General features: G+C 36.2%; 1 protein-coding gene across 1 annotated transcript in view; it reads left to right on the top strand.

Moving 5' to 3' along the window:
- UNC13C (unc-13 homolog C) overlaps positions 1-22,193 on the top strand; it is a 656,973-nt gene that overhangs the window by 260,225 nt on the left and 374,555 nt on the right. Inside the window, exons 8-9 of the mRNA XM_006149494.1 lie at positions 1,865-2,092; positions 3,254-3,395. Of these exons, the coding sequence (XP_006149556.1) occupies positions 1,865-2,092; positions 3,254-3,395 (370 nt within the window). The remainder of the gene's footprint in view (positions 1-1,864; positions 2,093-3,253; positions 3,396-22,193) is intronic.

The following is a 22,193-nucleotide window of genomic DNA, read 5'->3' as shown; positions in this document are numbered from 1 at the left end:
CCTTTGAGGGTACTAGTAGCTGCAATAGAAATCAAGAGTCAACATTTTCATGTTACTGCTAACCCTTTTAACATCCTAAGCATGGCAGTCACAGAGCAAACTTCTGGGGCATCTGGAATCTTACAGGTAACCTCTTCCAGTCAGAACTGTTTTTTTTTTTTTTTTTCCATTTGATGACTATTCTAATAATTGAATAAAATATGCCTGCTGTGTAGTTACAACTATGTAGTCTAGCCTGCACTAATAGTACTGTGTAAGAATTATGCATTGTGGGTCAGCCAGGTGGCGTGGTGATTACAGCGGCAGGATCTTATGTGATTGACTGCACAATTTAAGTCCTGACCAGTGGCTTGAAAAAACACACTGAGCACAGATGCATGCATTTCCAAAATCCCAGAGGAGAACTGAGGGAGAAGGGATTAGGGTGTACTCATCCTTCCTCAGTATGCTTTCTCATTTTCCTTCTCTCTCTCTCTCTCTCTCTCTCTCTCTCTCTCTCACAAGCACATGAGCCTTATAGAAAAAAAATGAAATGAAAAGAAAATGAAAATAATTACTAATTAGAAACATAAGTCTTTCAATTATTTTCACTAACATCTAATTTGCTGCTATGTCAAAAAATGTTTGGTTTTAACAAGGGTAGTCCCATACCCATTCATATGTGGGTTTTTTGTTTCTCATTTCAAATTCACTAAGAAATTATGAGGTACAGATTCATGATCTGTTTTTCAATTGTTTTATAATATTGGAAAACTCAGGAGGCCACACAGAGCAAGGAGAGTACTGGGCAGAGAATGAGCAGTGAGAGCCCCAAGAACAGTCTTTTGGAAATTCTTCACTGACAGGAAGATTTGTACAACAAACAAAAATGGCCAGAACACTGAGACCAATTACAATAATAATACTATCCTAGAGAATAAAAGAGATCAAGGTAGAAAGTGAGAATTCAGCCTTCTCAAAATTATGGATACATGACAAAAAGTGAGTTCAAGTCAGTGGTCTTTCAGGTTCTTTACAGGTCATCCAGCCCAGTGGTTTCTAATTTGTTGTTGTTGTTAGGTTTTTGTCATAGGGTGCACACCTAACTGAAGAGAGACAGGGAAGGTGAAAAAAACACTCCCATGGGGGATAGCCATGACACAATCCCTTCTCCTCCATTCTCTTCCTGGGATTATGGGCATGCACGCACACCCACCTGGTGTGATTTTCAGATCTCAGCCACATGGGAGTCCAGTGCCTTAACTAACCTTCCATGCACTGGCCCCAGTTTCTAAGTATTTTTAAACAGCAGAATCACTTTCATTCCAAGTAAAATCCTTCCCTATATTTTTATATACAACAAAAGTATTGATTTATAACAAAAATTTATGACATTTAATTATGTTAAATTGCACCAACAAAATCAGGTACATTAGATGAATACAGGTATTTGAATGATTAATTTCTGAGTGATGTTTGTCAGTTATTTCCAATCTACTTGTCAATTTTATTTTAAATACCCATTGAGAATATATGTGCGATGTGTAACATATTTGATGTTGTGCACTTTTTGAATTCTTTCTGAAATTTCCTTTTGATAATTCAAACAAAATATTTGCAAAATCCCTGATGTAGTTCAATAATACAACTAAGAAACCTGGGAATCGTGGAGGTTAGTTTATTGCCAATAACGCAAAGAGGGAGGGACCAGTTACTCTAAATTTCAGCATAGTGACTTATTCTAGTATTTTCCAAAAAAGCGACTTGACTTCTTAGAATCTAAGCTTTCTTTCATTCTTATACTCCTCCTCCTATGTCTCCCTCCTTTGGGCCATCAACAATAATTGCATGTCCATTCACATCACCATTGATTTTTCCATTTCAGGAGCTGCAGAAAAGAGTTCTAAGCATGGCGCTGAAGACAAGACTCAGACCATTATTACAGCCATGAAAGAAAGAATGAAGATCAGGGAGAAAAACAGACCAGAGGTGTTTGAAGTAATTCAGGAGATGTTTCAGATTTCTAAAGAAGATTTCGCACAGTATACAAAGGCTGCCAAACAGAGTGTACTGGACGGGACATCCAAGTGGTCAGCAAAAATAACCATTACAGGTAACGACAAATCCAAAATTAGTATTCCACGTTCAGATCTTTATGTGTCTCAGAAATCACTGCTAGTAATATTTTCATGTAAGATGAATAGAATCTTTTTCAATCTTGTCCATATTGAGTAGACTAGTTGGCACTTCAAATTTAGAAAATATATACTAGATAACAAGTAATTTCAGTCAGTGTGATGTTCTAATAGAAGGCTTTTTCATGGGAAAAAGGTTTCTGTTTTTCAGTCTACTCACTAATACCTTCCAGGTTATAAGAGATTAACTTTGTTGTTGTTTGCCACTGATAAATTGCAATGAAGACAGTAATCTCTGCAGTAAGCTTGTTTTAAATGAGAAAACAGATATTGTTTTATTTACCACTGGTTCAGTGTCCCTCATTCATTTGATCCTTGAGTCAAGGTAATTTGAATTTAGTGACATCTAGTAAACTGAACTTTTGAAGTTGCTGGTAATGTTAACAGCAGGTGCCTGTGTATCATGCTAACATTCACCAAGTTAACTTACTCATTTTGTATTTACGAAGTAAAATAATGATGTTTCTTTACTAGGTACAGTTGATCCATATTGAAGCAAAAACATAAATAAATAAATCAGTTTGAATGGCAGATCTTTGCATTAGGTGGAGTACTTTAGATATGTTTAGCCTCATTTCTGTATACACCTATACTATAACATGTATATGAGTATATAACTTATATATATATATGCATGTACAGGTATATAGCTACTGTTGTTTAGTGGTGAAAGCAAATATTAGGCCAAGGTAGATTTTTAATATTCAGTGTATTCTTTTATTAAACATTTTTAAAAATTATTTATTTTTTTATTATCATCATAATCTTGTTTATATTACATTGGATTGCATGTAACTTTACAGTGTATTATATTGCTTTTTCAAAAGGGAATGCCATGCATGTCAGTTGATACAGAGACATTAATCTCCCCACTTCATCATTCACTATCTTTTCATTGTTTTTCCCAATCATTATTATTATTATTCCAATTATTTTTTTAAACAGTCCAGTTTGGTTATAAGAATAAAAGTGATGGGGATGCATTTGCAAATCCACAGAACAGAATGATAGAAACTTTTTTTCATAATCATTTTGTTTGCTTCTTAGGAAATTTAAAACATTTATTTTCATTATTTTAGTGGTTTCCGCACAAGGCTTGCAAGCAAAGGACAAAACTGGGTCAAGTGACCCATATGTTACAGTTCAAGTTGGAAAGAACAAAAGGAGAACTAAAACCATTTTTGGAAACTTAAATCCAGTATGGGATGAGAAGTTCTATTTGTGAGTATATAATACAAAACTATCACAAATATTACAACATTTGAGAATAAATTTAAGACATACATACAAAGTATACGAGTAATAATTATGTCAGATTTCAGTAACTTCTGCACAAATTAAAAAGATTAAAACTGACATCATGCACTCATTTGCTACTCTAACAATATCTGTTATTTATGCTTCATCTTTGGAACAAAGTGAATAGAAAGAATATTTCAAACAAAACATAACAAAAAATGGTGACATAGTTGGCATGACTGTAGCAAAGTAAAAAAAAGCAAAAAAAGAAAAAAGATTCATGGCATAATCTATAACCTGGAATGCCAAAAACATAGCTAGGAATTTACAGGCTTGACTTAGCAATATCTTGTTATCAGGAGATTTATGACTAAAGATAATAGGAAGACATTGGGTATCACTTGTTCCATCAGTGGGGTAGAACCCCCCTACAATAGCCTGTTGCGATGAAACAGCTGATAATAACTTTTACAATCTCTCATTTTCTGTGAGGACATTTATTTTGAAACCTCATATGTCCTCCACATAACAGTAAGAGATTGTTTCTCTCTCGAGGGTGGTTTTCTTTCTATCATTCCTTTTTCTTGGAGACATCAAAAAGAAAAACAAAAACTTCCAATTACCATTTGGTAGAAATGCAAAGTCTAAGTGTGTTTAAAGGCAATCCTTTTTCTTACTTCCTTTCTTAGCAAATGGTTTACACATGAATCTCACTAACATATGAGGTAATCAAAACCAGAACTTACAGCTTCTTTGGGAATGTGAGCAAGCCAAACTATCTAAGAAGAATTTCTTGTGTACATGGACTAATGAAAAAACGTGGCAAGAAATAAGTCTGGAAAATCAATGGGGATTGAGTAACAGTACTTTAGAATGAGTTAGCGGAACTGGATAGGTTCTCTCTTCAGACTGATGGAAGAAACTAATATTCCTGTGTTAATAGGGAAACAAAAGAGATTAATGGGTAGTCACAAATTCAAGTTCATATGGGGTTAAGTAAATAAATAGAACAGAACGAGCACAACAGAAGAGGGAAGCAGATACCATGGGAAAGAAGTGGAGAACAAATGACTCTTGGAAAAGAAGCAGCTTCTTCTGACATGCAGCCATGCATACACAATGCAGCTAGAGCTTCCAGTTTCTCAGGAAAAGCTGGGAATGTAAACCCGTCAGTTCTGCTTGTGAACTGGGGTGTAAAAATTCGTCCTGGCATTCTGAAAATAGGGTTCCTTACTCATAGTATGGCTTTAGTTTTCATTTGGGGCAATTACTTCTCAGCTTTAGCTTTTCTAATATGAAAAATTAGGATGGCAATGCATACTTCACAGAATTGTTTTATTTGTTAAAATACTATATTTGATCTGGTGGTTGAGGGAGCTGGATCACACATGGATGACTGCAGTTCGAGTTCCACCATAGCAACTTTGAAACACTTCCGGTATGTGCATGTGCATGCTCAAAATCCTGACAGCTTGGAGAAAAGGAGGAAAATGGATTGTGATATGTCCATGCCCCATTGGGAGTGGGGAGTTGCTTTTTCTCGCTCCCTCTCTTTCTTTCTCTCTGTCTCTCTGATAAATGCACATGCCCTCTGACAATTTCAAAAAAATAAAAAATAAAATGGCAGCAGTACTGTAATCACTATTACCATTAATAATATAAGAACATCCTTTACACTGAGTTTCAGGACTTTACCATAGACATAGCAATAATCTCTTGTCAAAAAACTTTCAATCCGAATAATGAGGCCAATAAAGGACCAATACATAGTGTACCATAAGGAAAAAAGGAAAGTATTACAGAAATAAGATTCAGAAAACTGAGACTGGGCAAAGGATCTAAGTGATTGTTTTATCCAGCTCCCTGTTTTTACTGAGAAAAATCAAAGGTCAGATGGATTATTGTAGGGTGGACAGTACAGTTCAGCCCCCTGTTGTGAACCTGTAAATACAAGTAGAAATTAGAAAGTGCATTTTTTTCCTACTGGAATAGCAAACAATTCCAAACGCTTCACTTAAAAAAAAAAGAAAAAAAAAAAACAAAAAACCTGCCATTACCCTGAATGAGGGAAGCAACCACAAAATGGGTAAAATGAAAACGCAATTATAATAATGTTTCAACTTTGGGATTTGGTTTGATAGTCTAATCATCCCCTATTAATGGCACTTTAAAGCTCTCCAGAGATTTTGATGCTAAATAACTTTAATTTTAATTTTACTTCTCTTACCATTGGTTAATGCAATAAGTTTGAAATTTTAATCTTCAAAAGACTGCAGATGTGTGTGACTCCAGAGTGGGCACTCTGAAGAGCATTTGTAGAGAACAGAGACTTGACTGATTAAGCCCTTGCAGAAATCTAGGTTAGAAGGGGGTGTAAACACATGTCTCATTTCTAAAATATCACATCAAGATTGAGCAAGATGACATATATGAAAATGCTTTGAAAATTAAAAGGTATTTTATAAATCTAAGGTGCTCATTATCGTTGTGCTCTTTGGTCCTAATTAGTTATATGGTTGATCATTTCATGATCAATTATGACATTTGATTTTACTTTCCTATGCTACAGTTAATGAAATGTTTCATGCTTATCATAAACCATTCCCTCAGGAGGAAAAGTGGTAAGTTTATCCCAGTGGTTTATAGAGAGTAAAATGGCAGTGTAGTCTGCCATTCGATAAGAAAGATGGGAATTAGGAGACCTACATTTTATGTATGTATCGACACTGTGTTTTCTGAGAACTCTATAGTTAATTGATCCATGTTGCCTCATTTTGGCCAGCTTCTCAGCTAAAAGCAAAATTTTGTGCTGACTCCTAGAGGAGAGGTTAGTAATATAAGTAATAAATAATAATATTTATACACACACACACACACACACACCTGGTATGTTTCTTAAGCTGCAGAGTCCAGGACTCAAACCACGTGGTTGACTATGTGGAACCTGGCTGCCTTAACCACCAGGCCGTGGAGCTGGATGTTTAATCTATTTTAATTGATATTCACTATCGGAGTAAAAAATTACCTTAATAACAGGAAGTCTAGTGGACACAGTACCTGTGGTAGGAATGCAAGCATACCCTCATTTATTGTGGCATTAAATAGGCATGAGAAAGGTACCTAAACATTCTACTTATGTAAGTGGCTTGATACTCAACTCTACTTGCTTTGTTGGGAATCAATTTAACTCCACTCCCATTTCCTGCATTACCATTGCATGCAAAGCACTTTAATAGATGCCATAGCAAGTACTAATTACAGAGGGATTCCACGTTATACTGGGAAACTATCTAGCCTACACAGTTCCATACCTGTGTTCCAGAGTTGTTCTGGCTCTTACAGGCTTCTTGACCTTCAGGAAACCCTTTAACCTCTTTGAATCTGTTCCACCGTGGGAAGTATGCATAGAAATTTTTTCCCACCATGCCTCCATAAAGAATCACAAGAGGCGGTGTAACATGAAAATGCCATTTGCTCAGAATACTGCTGATTAGAGGCGGGATTGCCTTGGCTGTTTTGAAGCACCTGTCAGCTACATTCAATTCCCAGCTACCCAGATGTGGCAGCACAGAAAGTGCTTCAGGCCATGGCTCTCCACCATGCCATGTGCTGCTCAGTGAGAGCTCGTATGAATTAAGCATAAACTGAGCTCTATAGGAAATGACTTATTTAAGACTGCAATTAAATAACACATCTTCATAGCACGGCAGACTAATATTTTTAAATGACAGCCAGAACATAATCAAGGATTTGATTTATTGCCAAATTACTAGTGCAGTCTTTTTCTGGGCTGGGTGGGAAGAGAGCATTTCCTCAGTTGCCTAAGCCAGTGATGGTATCAGCATTAGCAAATCATTTATCTTCAGAGATGGTCCCACAATTGTCTGAAGCAAGTTTAGTCACACTTTACTAGATTAGAACATTTTTGTCTTTTACTATTTATGGTCTACATTGTGTATATGCCTATCAGTAGGAGGTGTAAAAGTGAAAGCCTTTCCTTTACTAAATGAAACTGAACCACACGAAGCAGACCCAATAGAATAACATTTATTTTATCACTGCTTTACAGCAGAACCTAAGGATTTTGTGATAAGGAGAGGAAGGAGGTGTGGGAATAGATCTGGACTGAATTTCATGAATATGAAGTTAGGATCACCAAAGATGATTAACTCATATGCAACAAAATCATAACATATCAGATCAAAATGCACCTTAGAGATAATACAGTGATAGTCTTGGGCAGAGATGCAGAGTGCAATGAAATTTACATAGTTTTAAACTGAGAACCAGACAAATTTAAATAAAACAATCCTCCACATCTTTAGGGAGGAATTATACTATGAAGAGAAGTCCTTGGGACCATGTGGACTATTCTGTAAGGATCCTTCTTGGTCAGACACACACACATACACACACACACACACACACACACACACGCGCACACACACACATACTACCACTTAAACTAATCCATGGAAAAGGAGTTAGGAGGACACAAATTTTATTAAATGAAAACAGAAAGTTTTTACAGGAATCCAGAAAAATCCAAACAACAAAAAGTCCAAAATGGCACAAATGATTGTGTTATCTGATTTCTTTTTAAAAAAATTTTCTCTAAACATTTATTTGTATCTCTGTTGTGTGTGTGTGTGTGTGTGTGTGTGTGTGTGTGTGTGTGTGTGTGTCTTTGCTTCTCCATTACTCATGTTTCTCCCTCTCTCTTTTCTCTCTTGCTCTCTCACTGTCTCACTCTCACTTTTCCTGGTCACTGCTCAGTAGCTTTTCATATCATTTCAGGAGCAGTAACCTGGTCCCTAAGGCCATGTGTCTCCCAACTCTAGCACTCTCTGTGCTGTGAGAAACCTCTTTGAGTGTTTAACCAATTATCTTAACTCTTAACTGTTCATCTATGTGAAGCCATATGAATCATGGATTATTTGTCAGCCTCTGATTGGAACGTTTTAAACCTATCAGTTTTGTGTCTGTGTGTGGATGGGAGAGTAGAAAGCATCAGCGCTCTGCCGTCACTCGTTTGTGAACGCAAGCCACTTTCTGCTCATGTAACACATCTAGCAAGAGTACTACAACCAACCTGATCTAGCAGGCATGTCTGAGATCCTGAAACTACAATGCCAGTCAGTCTCTGTGTGATTCATTCCTCCACCTTTTGAATATATCCCATGTGTGAGCCAGTTATTGGGTTGTTGGAAAAGTCACTACATATTTGTATATAGAAAAATACGTTATGACTTTTCTGATGACCTGGTATTTCAAAAAGAGGAAATTTGTTGAGCATATATTTCTGTGTGAGGCACTCTTAGATGCCACAGACACTGAGGTAAATATAACAACAAATTAAAACTCCTTAAGAGCTTTAATTCTAATTGTAGTAGAGATGAAACTGAGGCTAATATCGTCAGCTAGGGAGAGCCAAACCTAGGAAGTAAGGGAGAAGTGGACAGCTCTGCTCGGTGCTGCCGTCTTGACTGAACTGAACAGGAGAGTAGTTCTTTGCCTAAATAAAGGGCATTTGAGACCTAGAAATAGTTGAAGGCTCTTATGTATGTATATATGTCTCCTCCTTGCCTTCACCCTCCCTCCCTTCTTTTATTCCTCCCTTTTTTCTTTCTTTTCTTCCTTTTCTTTCCCTCCTGCCCTCTCTTTCTTACCAAAGGAGCATTTTTTAAAGTTATATCTGATTAACTTTCTTGGTCTACTATTTAAGACATTGTTTTGTTGTTCTAGGATTTACAGCATATGTCTTTAAAATATCACTGTCAAACTACCAGTGATTTCATACTACTTTACATACAGTATATTACTTTATAACAGTACACTTCAAATGTCTCTGAGATCCTTCTGCTATCATGACTAAGTGTTGATAAGGACATGGAGGAACTGGAATTGTATCTCATTGCTAGTAAAAACATAAAATGGTGGAACACTGAGGGGAGAGCTTGTGTCCATAAAAAGACTTGTACAAAAATACTCTTAACTGCTTATTTTGCAATGACTGAAAACTAAAAACCCAAGAATGTTCTTCAGAAGGTCAGTAGATACACAAGTTATAGTATGTCCCTAGACTGAAATTCTACTGAATAAACTACTGATACACACAATGACGCAGGAAAATCTGGCACTAATTATGCTGAGTAATAGTTTAGGCAGAAAGAGTACTTAACATGTAATTCCATTTATATAAAATTATAGAAAATGTCAAATCCCAACTAATATGTAAGGTAAAAAATCAGATGGATGATTACTGAGGAGTGAGGAAGAGGAAGGTTAGAGGAAGCAATCACAAGAACAACTTTGGAGTATATGGACATGTTAATTATCATAGTGATGGTTCTGCAGGTAAATATTTATGCCAGAATCCAAAAATTATATGTTTAAAGTATACACAATTTTTATTTACACTTCAATAAACTTAAAAAAAAAAACCCTCTAAAATAGTTTTTTAACTTTCCTATAGGGCACATGTGCTTGCTTGAAAGGAAGAGAGAAGGAGGGAGGGAAAGTGAGAAATCACTCCTCCATGGGGATGGCCACATCACAATCCCTTATTTTCCATTCTCCTTTTGTGATTTTGGCACATATATGCAGCCTGTTTTTCAAGTAGCTAGGTCCAGGACTCAAACCATGCTGTTGACCATGTGGGACCCAGTGCCTTAACCACCATGGCAACTGCTGGCCCAACAAAAACTTATTTTTATTCACTGTGTCAGCAGAGTCAGCAGTCTGTTAATTATTCACACCCCACAAATTTAAGATGATATAAAATTACAGCTTCTGATATGATGACAGTGATGATAGCCATAAAAGTAATGACGTCAGTGATTCATTCCCACAACTACCTTTTGTGTTATGGTAGTTTACGTTTTACAATTTTCCCCCCACATCTAAGGTCATTTCAATCTTAGAAGAAATACTGTAGTATAGGCATTTGTATCCTCACTTTTATAACCCAAAATAAAAGAGTCTCTGCTTTTTCTGAAGTTATAGACAGTAGAGCCAGAACCCTAGCTTCTGCCTTCTCTTTTTAAGAATTTGACTCTCAGTAGTGGTTTCTGGAAGGGTTTCTTAGTACATACTAATGTGTAAATTTTTCATAGCTTACTTATTGATTTCTATATAAAAAGTCACTCTTCAAAATTAAAAAATGTGTTCCATCTTAGGGACATCTAGTTGCTTCTACCACTTTGCGCATTAGTCTTAAAACAGTTTAGAGCACTGTTGATACACAGTCTCTAATGATTTTCATGTCCTTTATATATGTTGGTATTGTTTTCTCGTCTTAAGTTTTGAGCTCCATGAAGACCTCTTAAAATAACGTTCGGTACAAAGTAAGCCTATAAATCTACTTAAAGATTGTTTTCAAATGATAATTTCTTTTTTAATTTTTTAAAAAATTTTATTATTAATATCTTTTTTATTTACTTTTTAAATTTCATTTTCTCTTATACATTCAATCACATTATTTAGCTTACAAGGTGAATATTTCAACAGGTGAACATTTCTCCCTAGTCCAGTTGATAAAACTATAAAATATCTTCCACAGATAATACCACATTTTTTGTCCCATTAATCCTTTTCCTCTCAGTTTTTCTTCTAAATGTCCTTCATCAGACTCTACTCTTTCATACACACTATATTTGATATTACATCATTTACAGTGTTTCTATATCCTTTAGTCAATCAGTTTCAGTTATAGAGTGCAGACACTTGGTATATATATTAAGTGGGGACATACAATGTCTCTCCTTCATAGCCTGGCTTGCTTCACTCAGCAAATCTTCCATATTCTTCCACTTTCTGTCAAAAGCCAGGGTTTTGTTGTTGTTGTTGTTGTTGTGTGTGTGTGTGTGTTTTGTTTGTTTTCTTTTTCTTTTTCTTTTTTTTTTTTAATTTTTTTTTTTTTTTTTATGTGCCACAGTTTTTTAATCTGTTCATCTGTTTAGGGGCATTTAGGTTGGTTCCATGACTTAGCAATTGTGAATAGTACTGCAATAATCATTGATGTGCAAGCACTTTTCTAATTAAGAATTCTTCTGCTCTTAGGGTGGATACTAAGGAGTGGGATTGTTGGGTCATATGGAAGTTTTATTTGTAGATTTTTGAAGACTTTCCAAATTGTTCTCCACAGTGGCTGGACCAATTTACATTCTCACCAGCAGTGTAAGAGAGTTCCCTTTTCACCACACCTCCATTAGCACTTAATCGTTTTTTTGTTTTTTAAATCTTAGCCATTCTGACTGGGGTTAGGTGGTATCTCATTGTTGTTTTGATCTGCATTTCCCTTACAATGAGGGATGTTGAGCATTTTTTCACATGCCTTTTGACTGTTTGTATGTCATCTTTAGAGAGTGTTTTTTTTTTTTTCAACTCATTCTCCATATTTTAGGATAGGATCTATCATCTTTCTTCAAAACAACTCTCAAATGATAATTTCTAAAGATTTCTTAAAGACTTAGAGGCAACAAAAGTGTTTTCTATATACTTTTGCCATTTTTTCCATTCATTTGCCCTAGTACTTTATCTTATTTTTCTCTTCTTACTATTCTTTTGTTTTCTTTAATGCCTAGAGTCTCTCTTTCTAAAGAGACAGAGAAAGAAAGAGAGACAGAACCTCTCCAATAGGTTGTGGTCATGCCGCAATCCCTTCTCCATTTCTCCATCCAGTCAGAATATGAGGCACATATGCACACATGTCTGGCATGTTTTTCAGACCACTAGGATTGAGATTTGAACTGCAGTCTGCCGTGTGGGATCCAACTCCCATAATCATTAGGCAGGGCCAACTCTTACTATTCTTCCCCTTAATATTCTTTCAGTGGCATTCTTAGAAATACCAAAGGCATGTCTTTCCTCCCTTTACACATTACATGACATTATTTTGGTGGACTCAGACATTGACTTTTTTATTAGCATTTCCAGAATGTTCTCCTACCTAATGAGATCTTAACAATGCCTTTAGTCTTCCTAATATGTTTGCTATGTTCTTCCAGTTATGTCTCTATCCAATAAACTTCAATGTTACCTTTGACCAGAATTGGACTTAGAGGGACAATAAAAGAGACAAAACCTATTTTGACTTAGTTAAAGCTCTAAAATAAACAGTAGGAAGTAACCTCTTGAGTTTTTACCAAGACTACATTTTTCCATCTTTTTTTACTCTGTCCTCACAAAAGTAAGCGTTAGGTTAAGTAATCATAAGATAGAAAACTACTACTAATTCTAGGGAGACATTTGGCATGTCTTTTTACTTCAAGGTGATTTCTAAGGTTCTCTTGAAAATCATAGGTTAATTATGAAACTCTACTGTTGACAGTTAAGTATACATGTTAGAAAATTTTCATCAAAAAGAAGACACCAACTTTATCTTTTCAACATCACTAGTACAGGGGCTATAAATGGTTTAAGGCATGCTTTATTAAATATTTAATTTTATGCTATTATATACTTATTTGCTTTGTTCCAATGAAGAATTTAAGTAACTAATCCAGTTTTAATTTTCAGTTGTATATTCAATCACAAGGATTGAGATGAAACTAAATGATATGCACCCAAGCCATTTGAGAAAAATAGTACCTTTGGGGAAAGTTAAGTTGCTGATACATTTATGAACTGACTCTACCAAACTCAGAGATCAGAAGCAACTGTACACTAACACACTGTACATTGTACACTGTACTTAAGAGACAGGTAGTAGCTATTGGATAATAAAAATCATTCCTCTTAAAAGACTTTCTATTTATAAGTAAGAATAGCATGCAACTCAAGAATAACTCTTCTTTTTTTTTTTTTTTTGGAGAGGTTTTTGTCATAGGGTGGGTGTACTTGTCAGAAAGAGAGAGAGAGAGAGAGAAAGGGAGAAATCAGCCCCCCACCCCCCCCCTGGGGGGATGGCCAAGCCACAATCCCTTCTCCATTCTCCTCTTGGGATCTTGGGCATGCACACACACGTGCGCGGCGTGGATTTAAGCCACCGAGTCCGGGACTGAAACCACGGTCGACTACGTGGGAGTCCAGCGACATAGCCATTACGCTAACTGCTGGTCCCAAGAATAACTCTTCTTCTTGAATGCTATCTATCACCTTGGCTAGTTTTCCTTAATACTTTGGCTATCTGATTCTGACCTCAGACTTCTGATTGTTTTTTGCCTAGCCTTTGCTCTGATTTTTTGTTTGTTTGTTTGTTTTTTTGTTATAGGGTGTATGTGCTTGCCAGAGAAAGAGAAAGAAAGTAGAAATTACCCTCCAGGGATGATGGTCACATCTCAGTCTCTTCTCCTCTCAGGATTTTGGGCACACATACACATGTACCCAGTGTGATTTCCAAGCCGGTGGGCCTGGTACTCAAACAGCAGTCAGCCACGTGGGAATCCAGCACTTAATCACTATACCATCTGCTGGCCCCTGTCATGCCCTTTTAAATGTTGTCTTCTCACTCTTCTTTTACCCCCTTATTTTAAATCTTATCTTCTTTCTTTATCGACTGTCCCTAATGAGTATATAGATCTTACCTTTCTAGAATCCTATTAAGGAAGTCCTTAATAAACAATTGTTTTTTTACAGCCCACCCCCTCCCCCAACTTTAGGGTCAAATATCAAGGTAATATACTTATGTGAGCTTGAAAGCTTTGAATGTTTTTGATTAAACAAAATTAATCCCCTGTCTGGTAGAAGAGTAATTGAGAAGACTTTTTAAGAAGTGGCCAAATTTCTGGAAAAACATTTTACCACAGTGTTTAAGTGATCTACTCTAGGATCAATGCCATTCTTAGATGATCAAATTTCATAAATCTTAATCACTTCTAGGGTTTCCCCACCTTTGTTTTTAAAGTATTTAATACTGTTCTTTATGAGGCCACCCTCACTACCACCATCACCAATCTACTTAGCATCTTGGTTAATAACCAAACTATGTTTTGTGAATGTACTAGTTTGTGGTTTTTTGTTTTTTTTTTTTAAGAATTATTTTATTTAAGTTTGTTTGTTTGTTCGTTTTTGAGAATTTTTTTGCTATAGGGCATGTGTGCTTGCCAGAGAGACAGAGAGACAGAAAGCAAGAAATCACCCCCCAGCGGCATGACCACACTGCAATCCCTTCTCCTCCATTCTCCTCTCGGGATCTTGGGTATACATGCACACGCGCCTGGCATGAGTTTAAGCCACCGGGTCTGGGACTCGATCCGCAGTCGACTATGTGGGAGTACAACGACATAGCCATTATGTCAACTGCTGGTTTCTGTTTATTTATTTTAATTTGACCAGAGAGAGTCAGATGGAGAGAGAGACAGAGAGACAGAAAGTGAAAAAGCAAGCTACCAGGTCCGGGACTCCAACTGAGTCAGCCATGTAGTAGTCTAGTGCCCCTAACCACCGTGCCACCTGCCCGTCCCAGTGAATGTACTAATTTTTAAAAATCCATTTTTTTTTTTTTATATAACCCGAATACAAACTGGGTTGTCAATTAGGACACAGAAGAAAATTTCACCATATAGAATTAATTATTATAGGTCAAACCATATGAAATGTGACTGACATGTGACTCTTCTGAGCTACAAAAATGGCAATTTCACGTGGCTCAACCTAAAGTAATGTCTTTTATTCATAAGAGAGTTCTATCTGAATCATCAGCCTTTTTTTTATCATTTAAACCATAGTATTTAAAAAAATGTATGTTTATGTTCAATCAAATTGGGTTCTTTTCATTACACAACAATTTGGAAGTTTTGAATATATTCAAACACGTGCTTGGCAAATTTTTCATTCAGCTGTTTGTAATTATTTAACTTTAGTTTTCATGACATTTAAATTTATATTTTGATGAATGATAAAGGGCAACTATTGCAGATGGATACCAATGCCAAAACATCACAGGTGTTGTCAAATGTTTTGCCATATCTATGAAATGACTTGCTTAATTTTTTTGTTTTTGTATTCCATCTCTTTGTATTTTCCATAATACCCAGCAAAAGATTCCGGAGAGGACTGATGAATAATCAACATTACTATTTATGAATTCCTAAGCACAGTTGCTCCATTCCAGATAATTGGTTGAAGCTTAGATTTAAGTGGAAAAGTTAATTTGAATGTAGGATTTCCTACCATTTCTTTTCTTCAGCAATTCCTTGGTGATTAGTGCGAAAGTTTTCTATAAGCCTCTACTGTGTTGTTCTGCTGCTGAAATTTGGAATGAGAGGGGTGTTTAGTTAATAGTGTTTACCTTTAAGATTACCTCTCCTGATTCAAGTTTGGTGTTCAGATGAAGTCTGGTCAGGAAATTGAAGAAATTGCAACTTTTCGCTGATGTTTCCAACATCAATTCCAAGTTTCTTAGGAATTGTGTTACCTAGTTAAAAAAAAAATTATTATTATTCTTTACCAGTTCCTTTTCTAAAGGTAGGGAGGGTATTTTCTACTCTCTGGAAAAATATATTTAGCATTTAAAAAGAAATCACCCCCCAGCGGCATGACCACACTGCAATCCCTTCTCCTCCATTCTCCTCTCGGGATCTTGGGTATACATGCACACGCGCCTGGCATGAGTTTAAGCCACCGGGTCTGGGACTCGAGCCGCAGTCGACTATGTGGGAGTACAACGACATAGCCATTATGTCAACTGCTGGTTTCTGTTTATTTATTTTAATTTGACCAGAGAGAGTCAGATGGAGAGAGAGACAGAGAGACAGAAAGTGAAAAAGCAAGCTACCAGGTCCGGGACTCCAACTGAGTCAGCCATGTAGTAGTCTAGTGCCCCTAACCACCGTGCCACCTGCCCGTCCCAGTGAATGTACTAATTTTTAAAAATCCATTTTTTTTTTTTTATATAACCCGAATACAAACTGGGTTGTCAATTAGGACACAGAAGAAAATTTCACCATATAGAATTAATTATTATAGGTCAAACCATATGAAATGTGACTGACATGTGACTCTTCTGAGCTACAAAAATGGCAATTTCACGTGGCTCAACCTAAAGTAATGTCTTTTATTCATAAGAGAGTTCTATCTGAATCATCAGCCTTTTTTTTATCATTTAAACCATAGTATTTAAAAAAATGTATGTTTATGTTCAATCAAATTGGGTTCTTTTCATTACACAACAATTTGGAAGTTTTGAATATATTCAAACACGTGCTTGGCAAATTTTTCATTCAGCTGTTTGTAATTATTTAACTTTAGTTTTCATGACATTTAAATTTATATTTTGATGAATGATAAAGGGCAACTATTGCAGATGGATACCAATGCCAAAACATCACAGGTGTTGTCAAATGTTTTGCCATATCTATGAAATGACTTGCTTAATTTTTTTGTTTTTGTATTCCATCTCTTTGTATTTTCCATAATACCCAGCAAAAGATTCCGGAGAGGACTGATGAATAATCAACATTACTATTTATGAATTCCTAAGCACAGTTGCTCCATTCCAGATAATTGGTTGAAGCTTAGATTTAAGTGGAAAAGTTAATTTGAATGTAGGATTTCCTACCATTTCTTTTCTTCAGCAATTCCTTGGTGATTAGTGCGAAAGTTTTCTATAAGCCTCTACTGTGTTGTTCTGCTGCTGAAATTTGGAATGAGAGGGGTGTTTAGTTAATAGTGTTTACCTTTAAGATTACCTCTCCTGATTCAAGTTTGGTGTTCAGATGAAGTCTGGTCAGGAAATTGAAGAAATTGCAACTTTTCGCTGATGTTTCCAACATCAATTCCAAGTTTCTTAGGAATTGTGTTACCTAGTTAAAAAAAAAATTATTATTATTCTTTACCAGTTCCTTTTCTAAAGGTAGGGAGGGTATTTTCTACTCTCTGGAAAAATATATTTAGCATTTAAAAATTTCATCTGTCAAAATGCAAATACTAAGGTATTCCAGGACAAGACAAAGAAATGGTGAAAGGACTAAGAGAGGGATCCGAAGACATGGTTCAAGTCGCCTGCGTAGCTTTATGTCTTTTCATGGCGTTTTCTGCATGGGTCTGTCATATGTGCTGGTCCTTTTGCTGTTGCTATTCTGTTCTGTTCTGTTCTATTCTATTCTTCTATTGGTGCTTTATTCTCCCACTTGACTTCTCAGCTCTTTTATAAGCAATTCCCTGTATTAAATTCCCTAGTTTCTTTAGTTTTCTCTATACCATGGGGAATTGATATCTGCAGGCTACTTTTTCCAGATTTTCTTGCCCACTAGGTTTAGCCATAAAGAACAACAACAATAGGATCAACGGTGGGAGGATAGGAGAAAATAGGGAATTTCTTCCGTTTTGTAGGGCACCACCAACAATGGCTTGATCTCTTGCATGATTCAGATCTAACTGGATGGGCTATTTTGTGTGGTTCCAACTCCTCCCATTCTGCTCCCTCTCATGGTTCTTTCCCCAGCTTCTAGGTCCTTATAATACTAATTCTCCCCTGTATCTCACCAACATAGGGTTAGCAGTAACTTCCTGTTATTGCTATTGGGTTGTTGGAAAAGTCATGACTTTCCCAACAGCCCAATAATTTGCAGGGTGCTTTAGTCTCCCATTTGACTCCTCAGCTCTTTTATAAGCAATTCTCTGTACTAAATTTCCTAGATTGTCTTCTGGTATTGACTGAATCTTAACTAAGAATGTCTTGATAAATTTATACAACTGTACTATTTTCCCCTGTTTTAACTGGGGTCACGTAACCAGGTGAAGGCAGTGCCTGTTTTTATCACTATATTAGGCTCCATGGCTATAAAAAGAGGAGTAGGATATATTATTTTCTATGTTAGTTATAGTTCAAAGAGAAAAATAAAGAATACTGTACTAGTGAGAAAAAAATGATAAAATTGAACTGCCTTGATTTAATGTATTTAGCTACAGTGATCTCGAACCACACTCACTCATCACATGCATCTGGCCAATACTTGGTGGTAGGCATTGAGCCATGTACTTAAGGGACAGAGACAAGTGAGGCATGATCCCTGCTCAAATAGAATGTTCCTTCTTAATCCACTTGTACATATAGAGTGAGTGTACAAGCAGCAATCAGAATCTTTCCATTTAAAAACCTTACTCATCTCGCACCCGGAGCGTCTGCCAAATAGAAGCCAGCATCTCAAATGACTATCCAGCCAAGTAGAACATGACCGGACAGAAGAGTGTTCTGAGTTAGAGTATTTGTCATCTCTCTAGGGCAAAGCTGTCTTAGCACAAGCTCCTCATCTAAGACAGAACGGAGGGACTGTCCCTGCCACTAGCTTTTCTCTCCAGCCAGGAAGAGCCCATGAACGGAGATAATCAGGATTAACTGTTGGCTTCCCTGTACCCTCCTATGATATTTGGCCTTTCTGTCCCTGTGGCTTCGTAACTCCCTGCTTATAATACACTGTTATTTTGCATAGACTACTGAAAAATGTGATAGGTGCCACTTAAGATCATAGTATTTTTCTCCATTGCTTTTCCACTCTAACAATAAGGCCAAATTAAGTTATAAAATAACACATTATTGTAAACAAAATTATAAAATTAAAGCAAAATAAATACACATAATATATTCTAGAAAACTTCTTTTCTTTCTTAGAACCTGTTTCTACAGTTTCCAGGTAACTCACAAAGTACCACAGTGGGAGAAAAGTCTGAAAAAATTACACAGTGCTTAAATGTGATGTTGAAGAGAATACATACAGTCATTCAGCAGATACTTTATAAGTACTACCTGTATGTCTGTACTTTCTTAAATTCTAGTCTAAGTGCTATACAGACACACACACGCATGCACATATAAATCCATTAACTTCTTACAATGGTATTGTAAGATATGTATCATTATTGTTATTGAATTAAACAGATGAAAAAACTAAGGCACAGGGCAGTTAAATAATAGAACACTTAGAAAGTAGGTTAACAGAATTAAACTCTCATTCCTTTTTATCCCTTTGATGACAGTTTTACTTACTGTGGCATAATTTATATGTGTGATCAAATTCACCCCTTATAAGTATGCTTCTGGCTTTGTTCATTTTGCATAATACTTTTGAATTTCATTGCTTTTCTAGCATGTCTCAATATTGTACGTATATACCACACTTTTAAAATTTATTCACTGATTTAGACTGATTTTACTTTGTAGGCATTATGAATAACATTCTGGTTTCAAGAGGTTTTTGCCTTAGGGGATGTGCACTCACCAGAGAGAGAGAAAGAGAGACAGACCCAGGGAAAGCAAAAATGAGAAATCACCCTCCAGGGGGATGGCCATGCTGTAATCCCTTCTACTCTGTTCTCCTCCTGGGATCTTGGGCACACATGCACATGTGCCCAGCATGATTTTGAAGCTGCCAGGTCTGGGACTTGAACCACAGCTGGTCAAGTAGAAGTCCAGTGATGTAACTGCTATGCCATCTGCTGGTCCCAAGGCTTCATTCTTAATCAATATTCTGAACTGCTTCTTTGTAAAATATAATGTGCAATCTTTAGTTAACCATTATAAAAATAACTGCTGTAAATTATTTTGGGGAGCCAGCAGGTGGTGTGGCGGTTAAGGGCTGAACTCCCCCCTGGCTGACCACAGTTTGATTCTCAGACCCAGTGGCTTGAAAATCATGCCACGCACATGTACACGCATGGCTAAAATCCCAAAAGGAAAATGGAGCAGAAGGGATTGCAGCCTAGCCATCTCCTTGGGGAGCGATTTCTCTCTTTTCTTCTCTATGTCTTTCTGGTGAGTGCACACATCCTATGACAAAAACTTAAAAAATAACAAAAAGTAAAAGTGGGATCTCTACCTCTAACTTTATGCGTGTGTGTGTGTATAATATATAAATATAGAGATATATACATATATATCAATTATATATACAAAACAATATAGAGATAAATAAATATATAAATATGTATATTATACATAAGTGTGTGGGCATAAACATTTATATGCATATATTAAAGTATATATGATGGGCCTACAGAATGTTCATGGAAAATGTGAATCAGGTATGCATGGATTTCAAAATGTTTCCACCATGATGAACTTGTACTTTATTTCTACTTTTTTTATGAACTTTATAAAAATATTTATTTCATTTATTTATTCCATCAGTGAGAGACAGAGCATTCCAATTTGGGTCTTGGCCCCAGTTTACCCTCAGCCTTTAGCCATTCACAGTTCATGGGCACACAGGTGCCAGCATACCTACCACAGGGATTCTTTGGACTTCAACAAGTAGACTTGCCCTGCAGAGCATTGAAAACACATTGAAAAATATGTTCCTAAAATAACATTTTTGTTAATTCAACAAAATTTGATTGTTTTTAGTATACATTAATTATTTAATCAATTTCCAGAGCTTTAATAATTAGGCTAATTAATTTTTTTCTATTTTATAGATCTGTATTAACTTGTCCTTTGCAGTTAAAAACATATAATTAACTATTATTAGTTAGCTGTAATTAAAAACCTACTAAGTGCCTAGAATAGTTCTAAGTGTTTTAAGTATATTCCCTTTAATTCCTTTAAGAAGGTAATTCTCAGTTTCTAATTTTATAGATTGGGAATGGAGGTTCTGTGGAAATGATTGACAAATCCAATGTCTTCCTGCTAGTAAGGAGCTCAAAGGTAGTTTGAACCAGGCTAGTCTTTTTCTAAGTTAACTCTGCTATTACATTGTGTCTAATAAACATAGACCTTTAGAATAAAATGCAAAAAGAAAGAGCCTACTATGAGTTGTAGACTTTGGAATATTAGAACTAGAATCAGACAATCATAAAAACAACCGCAGCAGAACCTGCTGTAAGGCGCTTTATGGTTGCAGCAGTATTTGCTTCTCATTATAACCAAGAATTTAAGAGATCATTGACATTTACCACTTTATTCTATGGACAAGTAAATTTAAGAAAAAAAACCCAGTTAAATAAAAATCAGATTTGAGAAGATAATGCCTCTATTACAATGTGAAGTGTTAATGTTTTATATATATATATATATATATATATATGTATTTATATATATATATATATATATATGTGTGTGTGTGTGTGTATATCCAAAGTAGATATAATTTCCCATTTCAAATAAGAGATCCAAGTCCTACTAGGATAATTATGCCACTAACAAGAGATGCATATTTGCACTATTGAATGATAAACAGAAGAATATCATTACTCTTTTCTATGATATTTTTCTTATTTATTCAGTAAGCAATTTTTTTTGGGGGGGGGGGGAGGTTTTCCCTCTATAGGGCGCTTCACCAGACAGACAGAGAGAGACAGAAAGACAGAAAGCGAGAAATCACCCCCCAGGGGGGATGGTCACGCCGCAATCCCTTCTCCTCCATTCTCCTCTCGGGATCTTGGGCATGCACGCACATGCGCCCGGCGTGAGGTTTAAGCCACTGGGTCCGGGACTCGAACCGCGGTCGACTACGTGGGAGTCCAGCGACATAGCCATTACACTAACTGCTGGTTCCCTTCAGTAAGCAATTTTTGATTTCCTACTTGCCACAGGTACTAGATATAGGGGCAGGGGGAGGGTAGCGCTCCTGAGGATTTTCACACAGAAATGACATTTTATCTGGGTCCTGAAAAACAGGTAAGCATTCACCAGACAGAGGAATAAAGACATGCTAACTAAGAAAAACGATTACTGCAGAGTCTGAGCTAGGCAAGTATATAGAGAATGAAAGAAATGGTGAGTAGGAACTGCCCCTGTTTCTCTCTCTCTGTCTCTCTTTCTTTCTGTCCCTCTCACAAACATGCATATACACTTCTTTTTTATTATTTATTTTTTATTACCAATTGTCTCGTGCACTCATG

Source organism: Tupaia chinensis, unplaced genomic scaffold (genome assembly GCF_000334495.1).
Source record: "Tupaia chinensis unplaced genomic scaffold, TupChi_1.0 Scaffold000266_1, whole genome shotgun sequence".
NCBI lineage: Eukaryota > Metazoa > Chordata > Mammalia > Scandentia > Tupaiidae > Tupaia > Tupaia belangeri.
This window is presented reverse-complemented; position numbering and strand designations above follow the sequence as displayed.